General features: G+C 39.0%; 1 protein-coding gene across 3 annotated transcripts in view; it reads left to right on the forward strand.

The window, feature by feature from the left end:
• PDE7B (phosphodiesterase 7B) overlaps window positions 1–14,432 on the forward strand; it is a 314,218-nt gene that overhangs the window by 223,875 nt on the left and 75,911 nt on the right. For all 3 annotated transcript variants that reach the window (XM_060616743.3, XM_060616742.3, XM_060616746.3), the window contains one exon: window positions 13,347–13,430. In XM_060616743.3, coding sequence (XP_060472726.1) covers window positions 13,347–13,430 — 84 coding nt within the window. The remainder of the gene's footprint in view (window positions 1–13,346; window positions 13,431–14,432) is intronic.

Consider the following 14,432-nt stretch of genomic DNA (forward strand, 5'->3'; position numbering starts at 1 on the left):
CTATGAGTGATAAAATCATAAGGCAGGGAAGACAGGGAGAAGGAACGCACACAGTGACAGGCCTTGGTGACTGACTGGATTTGCCATAACTAGGACACTGGACAGGACTCCGGTTATAAGAAAAGATAGCACATTCATTTTGGGATCTGCTTAATATATAAATCTCCCCCAATAGCCTATTCTCAACAGAGCAGCAAGTGCGATCCTTTAAACACATTACATCATGTCTCCCTCATAGTAAACCTCTGTGTCTCCGTGTCTGAGTCCTTAACCTCTCTACCATCCCCTCCAAGCCCAGCTTCTCCTGGCTTGTCACTTCTCTGCCCTTATCTCTCCCTCTGCTTCAGTATGCTGGCCTCCTGGCTGTTTCTAGTACATGCCAAGCATGTTCCTTGCCGTCTTGTGCTTGCTGTTCCCTGAACCTGAAATGCTCCTCCCAGATGGTCTCCTGGTTCTTCCCACGTTTCATTCAAGTCTTTGCTCCCAGTCACCTCAGAGCAGCCTTCTTAGACCCTCCTGTATTTAAAGTGCAGCCCACACCCACCTACCCAGACCTCCCAGCACTCCCTCTTCTCTTCCCTTCCCTGCTTTATTTTGCTCCACGGCACCTATATCACATCTCTATAGGCAACTTATTTGTTGATTTTGCCTGTTGTCTGTCTCTTCCCAGTAGAATCTGAGCCCCATGAGAGCCGATGTGTTTTGTCTGTTTTGCTCACTGCTATATCCTCCGGCTCTATAACAGGGCCTGTTCAAAACGTTCAAAAAGATTTTTTAATTGAATTATTTTGAGTATAGTTGACACACAATGTTAAACTAATTTCAGGTGTACAACATAGTGATTCAAGATCTCTATACATTATGCCATGCTCACCACAAGTGTTGTTACCATCTGTCACCATACAACACTGGTACAATACCATTGACTATATTCCCTGTGCTGTAACTTTTATTCTTGTAACTTATTCACTCTGTAACTGGAAGGCTTTATCCCCCATTTCCCTTCACCCATTTTGCCCATTCCCCCACCCCCTTCCCCTCTGGCAACCATCAGTTTGTTCTCTGTATTTATGGGTCTGGTTCTGATTTGTTTGTTTGTTTGTTTATTCATTTGTTTTGTGTTCTAGATTCCACATGTGAGTGAAATCATATGGTATTTTCTCAGTCTAGTGTATTTCACTTAGCATAATACCTTCTAGGTCCATCCCTGTTGTCCCAAATGACAAGATCTCATCTTTTTTTTAAGGCTGATCAATATTCCTCAGACATATTTTTGAGAAAGAAATAAATAATTATCCAGCTGGTCTAGAGATCCCAAAATAAATTAGAACCAGAGGTGTAGGTTTAGTTATACAGGACAAGAATCGAATGGGCAATGGTACTTGATAAGGGAAGCCAGCTAAGATTTTGAGCTCAGTATTACACACACACACACACACACACACACAAGCTCCATGTAGAGCAAATATATAGCCAAGTATTTTCCTCAGTCATCTTAGAAGACACTTGAAAAGTATGTTTTGTGTCCAAATGTGTTTGGGAAATGCTGTGTGATCTCACCTTCTTGGATATTCACAGTAGACATCAATATATTGAAAGATCTGAAAAATCTTGCACATATTAGTGGGGGTTTTCCAGGGTTCTCCTGACTAACACAGATTTTGGTACCAAGGGTGGTTCTAGAGGAACAGAATCTTAAGGATGAGTTTTGTGAGTTGACTCTAGGTTTTCTGGAATTGGATCTCTAATTAGATTTAAAGATGCTAATTAATCTCTTCCCAGTAATAAAGAAAGCACTAGAAATCCATGTTGTGATGTGGCAATAGAGATATGAAAAATATCAACCTTGGATACTCCTAATCAAACACTTATAAGAGACAAGTTTCTGGGTAGCCATATATAAGATTCCTTTGAACATTTTTGTCGAACTAATGAGTATAATGAGATTGGCTGGTTGTTCCTAATGTTGCTGGACAAAATGGAGAAAGAAAAAGCGAGTTAAGGGATTCAGATTTCCAGCTCAAGCACTACATAAACGACCTACAAGCTACTATCTCTGTTCTGAAAGAGACTTTTCTTTCCTATAGCTCTGGATCTGAGATTCCTGAAAAACAAGCCCAGAATCTCATCATGCTAGTGGCTGAATTGCAACATAAGCTGATTCCCAATATCGCAGGGTGTCTACTATTAAAGTGAGGACTTTGACTGGGAAGGAATGGAATCTTGGCCATTGGAATGGGGACATATGGAAAGCCCTGCACAAAGCTGGTGACACCGAACCCCTAAATTCTGATGACTTTCTTTGCCCATAGAAGCAGCCTCTTCACCCTGTCATAACAAAATACTATAGACTGGGTGCCTTAAACAACAGAAATTTGTTTTCTCCCAGTTCTGAAAGTTAGAAGTCCAAGATTGAAGTGTCAGCATGTTTGGTTTCTTCTGAGGCCTTCTCACTGGTTTGCAGATGGCCACCTTCCTGATGCGTCTCACATGGTCTTTCTTCTATACTCATCAGATTAGATTAGGGCCCACTCTAACACCCTTGTGTTAACTTAATCCCTAATTTAAAGGTCCTATCTCCAAATATAGCCACATTCTGAGGTACTGAGCATTAGGGTTTCAGTATAAACTTGGGAGGCAGGCACAGTTTAGCCTATAACACTGCAATTTTGTAAAAGTTCAATTTTATTAAAACTCCATGCTTCCCAAGAGCATTTGACTATAGCACTCTTAATTCACATGTTCAATTACATATCAGAGAGTAATGTTCCTGACTTTGAATATACTTTAACACTGACCCAGATTTACATAGCAATATCAATAATACTATTAAACAATAAAAGTATAATAATATAAAATAGAATTTACATAATGTCTTTTATATATATTTAATATTTAGCAACATCAATAATAATATTCTTAATAATAAAAGTTTATTACAAAGTAATTGACAGAGTGCTTTTATCCACATTATTTCATTTGATTTCTACCTTCTATGAAGAATACAGGGCAGATATTATTATCTTTACTTAATGGAACAAAATATTTCATAAAGCCTAGAATGGTTAAGACTTAGTAAAGTCATAGAAGTAGTAAATAGTAAATTGATTTCTTTACTCTGTAATACAGCTTTTAAACACTATATAATACCCACCCTCCCATATACCATGGCTCTCACTTCAGATCAAGATGTGTTTGAACAGGGATCGTACCATATTAGGTAAGAGCACATGCTTTGGAGCCAGTCTTCACACTCACTGGTTTCAAATCTGCCTTCACACCCACTGGGCCATGTTATCATGGAAAAGTAATTTAATACCTCTCTGTCCTTCAGATATGCTATTGATAAGAGTACTTCTCTAGGAGAGTTATTCAGAGAATTAGTGAAGTCATAAAAAGTACTTCAAACATTTCCTAGCACATACTAAATGTTCAATTTATTGAACTAATAATTAGTTCAATTATAGCTAATTATTACTATAGAAATAAAAGTTACTGGCTTTAATAGCAAAATAATATCCCATAACATGGATATAATATAATCAATTTAATCGTTTTCCTATATAGCCCATGTTTGTCACCTGTTTCCCTTCTGAAAAAAAAAAAAAAAAAAAGAACAAAAAATGAACAATATTTGAAGATTAAAAGAATCCTAAGTGCCATGTTGAATTAGAAGTGAATTAAGAACTTCCAAATACCTCCTAGCTCTGAGCAGACTTCAGCAGTGATTATGGTGGCCTGGTGGTCCTTCTGAGGTCAGCAGACTTGGTGTGGAAGTCTCTTAAGAGCAGGCTATCTCATGGGACTTTGAGTATTTCCTGCCCGTGATCAGCAACATCTTTTCTTGCAGTATTTTGGCAGGTTTGTCCTTGTTCCCGGCCAGATTCAGGAAGTTCAGAAGCACATGAAAACAAACAATACATTAAAACACTTCTCTCAAATTATTCAAAGTTCAAAAAAACAAGAAATTATTCAGCAATATTGGGACTTGGCCATTATTTTATCTTATTAATTATATTTATTCTCAATTGATGTACCCATTCTTTTCTTCCCAACAAATACTTTTCTTGGCAGTGATTTACATTAAAATTTTTTCCTGAAGTATATTTAAGCATAGGTAGTGATTAGCAGGGTATCAATGTATTTTGCAAAACTATACAGGGATTTTCATAACTTGGACTATTTTGTCCTCTGTGCAATTTTCAAATTATACTTTGTTATTAATATCATTCTTAGTGACTATTATTGTTCTTAAGATAAGCATGATTTTTTCCTAAAAATCTCTTCCCTTTATTTCAGTGATCATAGTTGGATGAATCACAAACCAACAATATAACATGCTGCTTTTCCAAATTTTACTTATCACTTAAGATCTGCCTAAATATCTGCTCCTTGATGAAAACCTTCCCAATTTCCCAATTCCACATGATGTAGTGGCTTCTATTTCTCACCATCATCACTCAACTAAATTCAATGGACTTTTTTCAATCATCATTTCACTTACTCTTTAAGCAAAATTTATCTGAAAACCACTCCCTCCCTCTTGAATAACTGTTCCATGACACAACAAGCTTCTGGATTTCCTCTTACCTCCATGGCTTCCCCTTCTCCCTTATAGACTCTGCCTCTAACAAGACACTAAATGTTATAGTTGCTCAAGGTTGGATGATAAGCCCCATTCACTTCTCACTTCACTTTCTGTGCAACTTCATACATGCCTATAGTTTAATTTGACTTATACATTTATATCTCCATCCCAGACATTCCCTCTGGGTGTCAGACTCATGTGTCTAGCTGCCTACTTGACATTTTTGCTTTGAAATCTCAGTAACTCATTCAATGTGACCAAAGTTGAGCACGTGAACTTCTCTCCCCAGATCTGGTCCTTCTGGAATTTCCTTTTTCTATGATAAATACAATCAGTCATCCAGTTATGCAAGCCTATAGGAATTATCCTCAATACGTCCCTCTCCCTCAGCCTTCATATACTATTCCTCACCATGTGTCAATTCTACCTACTAAATATCTCTGAAATCTATTCACCTCTCTACCAGTACTACCACTCTATTCCAAGATACCATCTTTTCTCACCTGGACTATTACAACGATCTGTTAACTTGCCATTCTTGTCCCTCCAATCCATTCTGCATATTGTACCCGAAGTTGTTTTTTTCAATATGTAAATCTGATAACATCATCTTTCCCTTAAACTCATCCATGGCTTCCTAATTCTCTTGGAATAAAGTCAGACTCCTCAGTCTATCCTACAAAGTCCTGACACTTACCCAACCTCATTTTATACCATACCCCACCATATCCACTTCGATCTTTTTGCTGTGATGCACTTGCTCTTATTAGGTTATCTCAGATATGCCATCTTCCTGCCATAGGGCCTTTGAAAATGCATTTCTGTCTGCCTGGATTGCTGCACTCAGGGTGATCATGTAATGTGTGATTCGATCAGAATACTTCTGAGTGTGAAAGGGGCACTATTACTAATTATACCTGGCAAAACAACAGGTGTAAATAAAGATTTTTCCAGGGAAAATCAGGACATATGTTCACCTAAAATGATTTTGTGTTCATTCAACAGATCTCAGATTAAATGTCACCTCCTCAGGGAAGCTCAAAACAACCTTCCTGGCAAGGTGAAGTCCATTATCAGTTTATTAATACAATATATGTCTCTTTTACTCCACTATCCAAAGTTGCAACTTTACATTTATGCACATAATTGTTCCTTGATGTCCCTTCCAGTAGACTAAACTCCATGAGGCCAAGACTCTTCCCAAGGTTCTATACTATTGTATTGTCTGTCAAAAACACTGTATCATAAATATCATATATATTAAATATCATTTATTGAATGAAAAACATAAAATAATGCCTCTTTAAGAACTTCCTTTTTTCTGTGATTGGCACAACCATCCAGTTATGCAATGCAGAAATCTAGGAATTATCCTTGACACCTTCCTTTCCCTCAGCCCCAGTTCTTCCTCATGTCCCTTTTCTCTGTAGCCTCCTCTCTCTCCTCTTTATCCCCTTCCTCTCTCTCTCCTCCCTATCTCTCCTGCTTTGTGTGTGTGTGTGTGTGTGTGTGTGTGTGTGTGTGTATTTATATATTTTTTTCAATGTAAAATTATACTTAATTTAAATATACTTATCATGATATGCACTGAGTAATATAGGCAATTGTTGAATCACTATATTTGACACCTGAAACTAATATAAAATTACATGTTAACTAAACTGAAATTAAAATTTTTTTAATTTAAAAATTATATTTAATTTAAATATTTTAAATTAAATATATTATTAAATATTTATCTTTAAATAATTATCTTTCAATTTTACCAACTGAAACATTTTATAAGATTGCTAGGAAACCACTTGAGGCCCAGAAATTTTCAAGTTACTTATCCACATAAAATCATAAAGCCTCACAATGTTTCTGAGAGAGGGATCCAAACACAAATATCCCAATGCTGCTAACGGTTAGACTTCTTCTAGCATATATCATATTTGCTTATTTCTGTGACTCTCTTCTAGATGATTATCTGAGTGCCAAGATGGCATCCTATGGACCTTTGTATTTCCCTTTTCCTCCCCTACATTCTAACACTTTGTATAATGTTGTGAATGAGCATTTGTTGAAATGAACTGAATTGATCCGGGGTCTGCTCAGAGCCAACCTAGAGTTGGTCCCTTTACTTACTCACTTACTCAAAAGTCCTACTGACCTGCAAGATGCCTACATCTGCGGGATCCATACTCCCTCTGGTCTAACCTGCACCACTGGGGCCTCATGGGTTCCCATGACATGGGCCACAGCATTCTTGTCATGGTGGGATTGCAATGCTCCCATGAAAAAGTACCAGGATAAACATTTGTCTTTCCCCAGGACATGGCTTTGGTACTCTTCTTTTTAACCCTAAACTACCCAGCACAGAGAAGAGAAAGAGCTCGGGAAATCAAAGGAAACTGTAATAATGTCATGAGTGGTTGCACTGGTCGCTGCTGTGGAGAATGGGGACGGTGGCCCTGTGCAACAGTGGTTAGAGAGCAAGTGTTCCCGACGCCACTTGGCTTCTAATCCCAATTCAGTCACTTGTAAGCTCTTTGCGTTCCTCAGTACAAGGGGGACGAAACACACATCTCCCTCAGGCAGACTGTCATAAGGACTAAACCATCTTATACATGTAGAGTCCTTAAAACAGTTCCCTACTTAGAAATCTTCCTAAATGATAATGACTATCATAGGAGAGGGGAGGTGAGGGGGCAGAAATCTCAGAAGAATAGTAACAAAGAATAATAGTTACTATTTTTTGAGTGCCTGCGATGTACCAGGCATTATGAAGGGGTGGGGTGTGAGCAGGAGCAGAGATACCTACATTTACAACTATATAACACTTATTTAAAAACAATAAACTTTGCTTTGATGAGATTCTGGAAATGAAAAGCATTATCCCAGAAATAAGTGAATAATATGCAAGTTTACATCAGTGTTTTCATTACTTAAGGCAGACCCAGATCACATATTCCCTAAAATGACTCTGCAGATTATTCCCCTTATTCTTAATCTTTATAAGAGGACATGTTCTTTGTGTTCTTTTAAGTTCTTTTACAGCTTTTTGGAATTCTCTTTAGGCATTTCTGCTGCTTCTTGTTCAATATCTTTTTTTTTTTTTTTATTAGACTCCTGTGTTCCTGGTGATTGTAACTTTTTTTTTTTCTCAACTTTTTTTTCTTATTTTCCCTCTGTATAACCATCGAGCTGAAGAATGTCTAGTCTGAGTTGAAACCTACCTCACTTACTTTAGAAAATAAAGGCAGTGCTATTTATACATTCACCTTTGTAACATTCAAGTCCCAAAATGCACCTCTGTCATAAAGTATTTAATAAGTCTAAGCAGAAGTTGCAAGGTAGTATATAGAGTATTGTCTGGGGACTCTAACTTGGTGAAATTTCTCCTTTCTCTTGATTTTGATATAGAGACCAAGGTTTTTAAAAAGAAAAAAAAAGAAAGAACTTTTTTTTTCACATGCAAAGAAAACTTTATTTTGTTTCTTTTTGCCAGAAGTGTGGTTTTGGCCAACTAACTCTGGTTTGTCTCTTTCCTACACACAAAGCCCTCTCAGCAACAGCCCAGAAATACACAATTAGTGCAACAGGTCAATAGACAAGAAGCCTCCTACTCAGCCAGATCAACACATAGCCCTTAGTAACTAGACAGGCCCAGGCTCACTCAAAAAAGTAAAGCAGAAGATTGAAGCCCCAAATGGGAAATTTGGTCTATCAGCCATCTTGGATCTCATGCAAGCTCATAGCACTCAGAACAATCATCTCTGCCTGAGTTATCTAAACTGGCTGCCTGTACTATCCCATAAATCTACGGAGTGATCAAATTGCACAACCTTCCTCCTCTTTGTTTGGCTAGATAAACATCTTAGAAGAAATAATTCACTTTGCTAATTGAGAGTAGTCATCTGAAATGTTCGAAGCCGCCAGCTGAGGCAGTGCACCCTGGCGAAAGCTCCTGTCTGAGATCTGGGGGTCTGGATTCTGTCTGCCCTCATTTTGCAAGTTTACAGCAGTGATGTGAATTAGTAGTGTCTAAAGAAGCTCAAAGCAATAACTTTCACGAGAGCTTCTTCTCCCCACCATATTTGGGCCGCTCCATGGTTGCATCTTTCTGACGCTATCACCAGCTCATCTTCCTTGTTCATAGCGACACCCCTGCTATGAATCTCTCTCCGTGTTTCCTGCAGCTGTCATCATCACCTTCTTCATTTGTCTCAGATGCCACAGGAGCACAGTAGCCACTGCTCTGTTCCTTTCCGACCCCATTTCCCCACCCTGAAGTGACCTTGACTCCACAACCGGGGCCAGAGTCTGGTTCTCGTCATGTGGCCCATGTTTCAGCCACTGTAAGTTGTCATTGCTGTCAGAGTCTCCGCCATATTTGCCAGTTACATAAGAGGCCACATAATGTCTGCTCCCTAGCGCAAGCTTTTATTAAACAGAGACAGCCTGAGAGGCCAAGTGGGCAAGAGGTCCATCCCGGAACCACGTCCCCTGGGAGGGTGAGTGGCTGTCTCCGGGTCTTGGCTCCTGGAGCCACTCAGCTCAGCTCTCTGCCTGTGTTTGCAGCCTTAAATACCCGAGGACGACATGTTATGTTTTCGGCCTGAAGGGGCAAAAGAGAAGCAGCCCTTTCAAAATAAGAATTTCCCTGCTGTTTGTTTCATTTTGGAACACAATAAGGACAGGCTGAGGACACGACTCTGAGCTGTCAACACTTCCGACCCGGCTTCCACAGCACCTTTCGCTTGCCAGAAAAAAAAGTTGCTTAAGTGAAACAAGGGCCTAATGAATAGTCAAAATAATTGTTTAGCTTGGATATAAGGCCTTAGGTAAATAGATGATTGCCTGAGACCAGAGGCCAGAAAAAGCAGTTCAGCAGGACGCTACTTGTTCTGTTTTTCGGACATCAGCCCAGTGGCCTCTGCTCCTCCAGGGACGGTTGTTACTGAATTATTTCTCTCTTCCCACGAGCATATTGAAGCAATTTAGTATCAGAGGGGCTAATAACAGCAGGGAGAATGAGAGAGAACTTTCTATGTTGGAAATATATCCTTAAAACATGAATATTACCTTATTCTCAAATAAATTGAATGCTCAGGATGTGGACTGTTTGGTTTGTTTGTATTTACCTTTCCGTGTTGAAATTTTCTAAAATGCTTTGTTAGCCCACTTACAATTGTCCTGCCTCCTGCCTTACTAGTACTTTTAATGTGATTTCATCCTTTTTAAACACTATTATTTACTACTCCTAAAAACCATCATTAGGTTTATGAGTAATCCACTTCCAAAACTATAATTGTAGTTATAGACAGAAGAAGCATTGAAAAGGAAGCTTTCAGGTATGGGTTTTGTAGTTTGTTGTTGTTGCTGTTGATTTGTTTTGTTCTGTTTGTTTATTTAAGTGCCTTTGCTATCAACTTTCTTCACTGTTTCTTTTTCCCCAAAATGGCATTACATCATGAAAATTCTATTTAATTAAGAGCTTGATTAAATTAGTTGCTAGGTAATTTCAGTTCTACTGAATAATATTTTTAATAATTTCTTTCCATCTCTTACTTGAAAATAATAGATGCCTTGTTGATCCAGAACAGGATTTGGTTGTCTTACTCGTTCGGCTCATTTCCGCTGGACTGCTATTCAAATAAACAACATCTATCTGATTGAATCTTGAACTCATCAAGGGGGTGGATTCCCCTCGTACTCAAGTTTCAGGAGTCATGATGAATATATATTTGGTTTATTGGCAAATAGCAATCAAAGCATACATTGGGCCATAAAAAAGTGAATGCTTAGCTGTTTCTATGATTTTTTATCCTGATGATATAGGATAAAGGTGAAGAACATGGGGTTTAAGAGCCAATTTCGAATTTGAATACAAACTCCACCCTTACTAATTCTGTGAGCTTGGACAAATTATCAAATTTCCACTGGTTTCAGTTTCCTCATCTGTAAAATGGTCTAATAATAACACCTACTTCGCTGGGTTGTTGGGTAGATGATATTCAATAATACATGTAAAATGCTTAGTACCGTGTAAGGTTTCAGGAAATTCTAACCCTCATGCTATTTTCATGCACCTTATAATTTTCTCACAACAACCCTGTGAGGGAGGCGAAGCTGCTGTAATTATGCCAATTAATTTAAATATTAGAAACTGGACCTCAAAGTGGTTATTGAGTTGCCCACAGTCACCCAAGATGGTGAGATATTGATCCTGTCAGTAACAGGAATCTCTGAATTACTCACATACTGCCTTCCCTTTACCTAGCTTGCCTTGTGATGCTGTCTCCTCCATGTTCATCCCTAAACCTAAAGCCCTGAATGATAATGGGCGTCCTCTGCCTTAGACTGTCAGATGGACAAAAGGAATAAATTTTGACAGAGGCTTTAAAACCTCTATTGATATTATACAGAAGTTTTCTGGGAAAATGGTACCCTCTGAACTACACAGTCAGGAGGGATGCTTTGCTAATCCTGGGAAAAAAAAGTACTAGTGGACAAGTGATTTCCAATTGGTGAGCCTGAAACCCCTTAGAGAAGCCCACAGGGATGGCACAACAGGTCAACAAACCTAAAGCCTAGCCGGCTTCATAGACCGAACGAATACAGGCTTATCCATGCATAAGTTTTGAAGCATATGTCTATCTGATTATCATTTAGAAAATATAAATCATTTAGGCACTGCTGAATTTATTATATCATTTTGGCGTGCTGTATTTTCCCAATGGCTGCTAAATTTCACCTATCATGTGAGGGTCTGTGATTTTTTTTTTAAACCATTATGTACAGACTCCTTAAGATTAGAAACCAATGTTATTGAGGAGAGAGCTCTGCCTATGAAGTTTAATAACCTAGATTTAAGGACCAGCCCTGCTAGTTATAAGTTAAAGCACCATAAACTCAGCCAGTCAGTTAAAGTCCATAGATATCTACTGAGCGCCTCTAAAGGGCCCGCCCGCACCCTGAGCTGGAGCTGGGTAGGTGAACAGCAGGCCTGAACTTTCTTCCTGAGCCTCCATTTTCTCACCTATAAAGTAAGTAGAATAATAGTGGCTCTCCTCACAAGGCTATTGTGAGCATCCAATGAGATAAACAAGAAAATAAATACACTGTGATGTTTGTGAAAGTGCTTTGTGAACTCTTTAGAGTGCTGTAAACATGGAGTGTTCAAGACAAGCTGCTGAAGACAAGCAAACCCTTCAACTCTCCCTAGTGGATTTCCTATAACTGCTGGCCATCTACCCCCATGAACTTGCCAAATGCTAACAGCATTCCTTTCTTTGATCTCAGATGATATTCATATTTATAAAAATGCTTTTCCATCTCTTTCTTCCTCCTCCCCTTTTATTCCATAAATTGTAACATTCCTTAATATCAACATGGCACTGTAATATCAGATTATACAAAGCATTAAATAAGGCACCAATATAAAATTCAAATCACAGAATAACCCAGAGGCTCACAGCTTGCAGTTTGTAAGCCCAAACATACACAACGCCCATCTGTAAGGGATATTTTAAACATTGCCAATGGCACTGGTTACAGCTGAAGGGGATCTCACTCAGACCCTGGTTAACTCCAGGGGGTAGGAATGGAGGAGATATGACTGTCCCTTTTCTCTACTCATAGGCTAAGGCCTCACTGCCACGTCATGTCTGGGAAAAAGTGGTTTATGGGAGGGGACCCATTACTCGTGGAATTGAAACTTTCCCTGATTCAGTTCTTCCAGAAATATAGAAGATCTCACGTATTTTTCTCTCTCCTCTAATTCCACATTTTATGTGCTAATTTGTACATTTTGTCTTTATATTTATTCTTGTCAACAGAAGACATTCACTTAGAGTCTGCTAAGTGCCATACAATACACAAAGCACTATGGAAAAATGCAAAACACATAATTAATATGCATGATCCTTTGCAGGAGTTTAGAAAGAAGTAAACCCAGCATTTATTGCAAGGCAGCAAGTGTTATTTTATATTCTTCAACCCATGACGCTGTGAACCACTGAGGTTTAGAGAAATAAATTTCCCAAGATCATACAGGTAGCAAGTGTCTGAGCCGAGATTGTCCTAGGTCTATTTCGTCTTAAAGTACATGCTCTTTCCATTCTATTTCATTCCCTCCCTTGATCGGGAAGGCAGAAGACACAGCAAAAAGGAACGTGAATGCAGACATTAAAGAAAACCTGCAAATGAATAAGTTCTACAAGCTCCACTGACTATTTCGTGTACAAGGGTGGCAAGTGTCTGAAGTACCTGGAGCTGGGCTGGCCTTCATGGAGCAAATTCTAAAGCAGATCAATGATAAATCCTGGGCGGGCAACAGGGCAATGGACACTAGTCAGAGAACAATTGTGCTGGAACCAAGAGAAATAACACTGGGCAGTTAAACATTCTAACAAGAATAAAAGCTTTAATCCCAGAGCATCATTTGTTCTCCCAGATTCAGATGCCCCCTCCTTGTGGCCCTCAGACTATGGAAATCTTGTAAATTACTAAAATTTTCACAGATCCACCTTCCAGGCAAATCTAAAAGACAGCAGAGTGCTGCTTCACTTATTAGAGTACTGCTAAGTTCATTACACTTAACATTCATTAAATATCCCCTCTCACATAGCTCTCTCTTAAGCAAGGTAAGTGGAAATCATTTTCCTTCTGACATTTGGCTCCAGTGACATAAGTGAGTAAGAGGATTTACAGAGGAAAAGTGAATACACTTGGCAGTGTTTTCAAACATTTGTTTGGATTTTCTGTTTTTTAGGAGATGTGCGACTAAGGGGTCAGACGGGGGTTCCTGCTGAACGCCGCGGCTCCTACCCATTCATTGACTTCCGCCTACTTAACAGTGAGTAATCAAGTGTACCTGGAAAGGAACAAACGTTTTCTTTAAAAAAAAAAATCTCACTTCCCTCTGAACTTCAAAACCCTCAGAGGTCTGCCTTCCTTCCTCCATGTCTCCCCTCCCAAATGGAACTTAACCCTTTGTCTTTAGATTTCCTCCCTAGTGAAGTGATTCTGGCACTGCCCTACCTCCCAGCGCTTTAGTGAGAATCAAATGAGATCATTTCAGCTTTCAGAATGTAAGCCTTAAAAACCGTGAAGCCCTATACAGGGAAACTTATTCCTTTCATCATCCAGCACATTCTTTCCACCTTCATCCAGAACTAGACCAGATGAGATTCTATTTTATTGTTAAAACCCCACAGGGAAACCTACTCACATATGGCCCTTAGTAACTACCCATTGTCTAATTCTCCCTTCTTTGTCTCATCGAAGTCCCTGAGATCTGTTCTTGCATTCCTCATAAAGCTCTACACCATGGCTGAGCCCTTGTAGTGTGCACTTGCTGCTTCTTCCATTAGAACTACCTCGGAAAGTCATTTCTTTCTATCTTTCCCCTTCATATATTACTCCTTATTTGGAGTTTTGCTCAACCTCTGGTTCATAATTCTGTTAATTTCAAATTCCTTTGGAAACCCAAACCAGTGACCAGTCACCCTGCCTGATAGCATGCCTTCTATTGCAATCATCCTGCACTTTGGACTTGGGGGTGGGGGCGGTGGGGGGAGAAACTGTATAAATTTCACAGTTTGCTCCAAGGTTTTCAGTGTTTGGTTCTCATACCACTTCCCATCGATAAATTTCAAAGTTCTGGGTTGCACCCACAGAGTATTACTTTCCTTTGGCATAAACAAGTTCAGCAGAAAGGTAATTTGATTTACCTCGACCCCTAAAAATTACTAGGAGAAGTCAAAACTTGCTATCCTTGGATCCTCAAAAGGTCAGTAGTGAATAGAGATGCTTGTATTTCTCCTAGCTTATTAAACTTCCATAGCAATGTGAAATA

The sequence above is a fragment of the Panthera onca genome, chromosome B2 (genome assembly GCF_046562875.1).
Source record: "Panthera onca isolate mPanOnc1 chromosome B2, mPanOnc1 haplotype 2, whole genome shotgun sequence".
Classification (NCBI taxonomy): Eukaryota; Metazoa; Chordata; class Mammalia; order Carnivora; family Felidae; genus Panthera; species Panthera onca.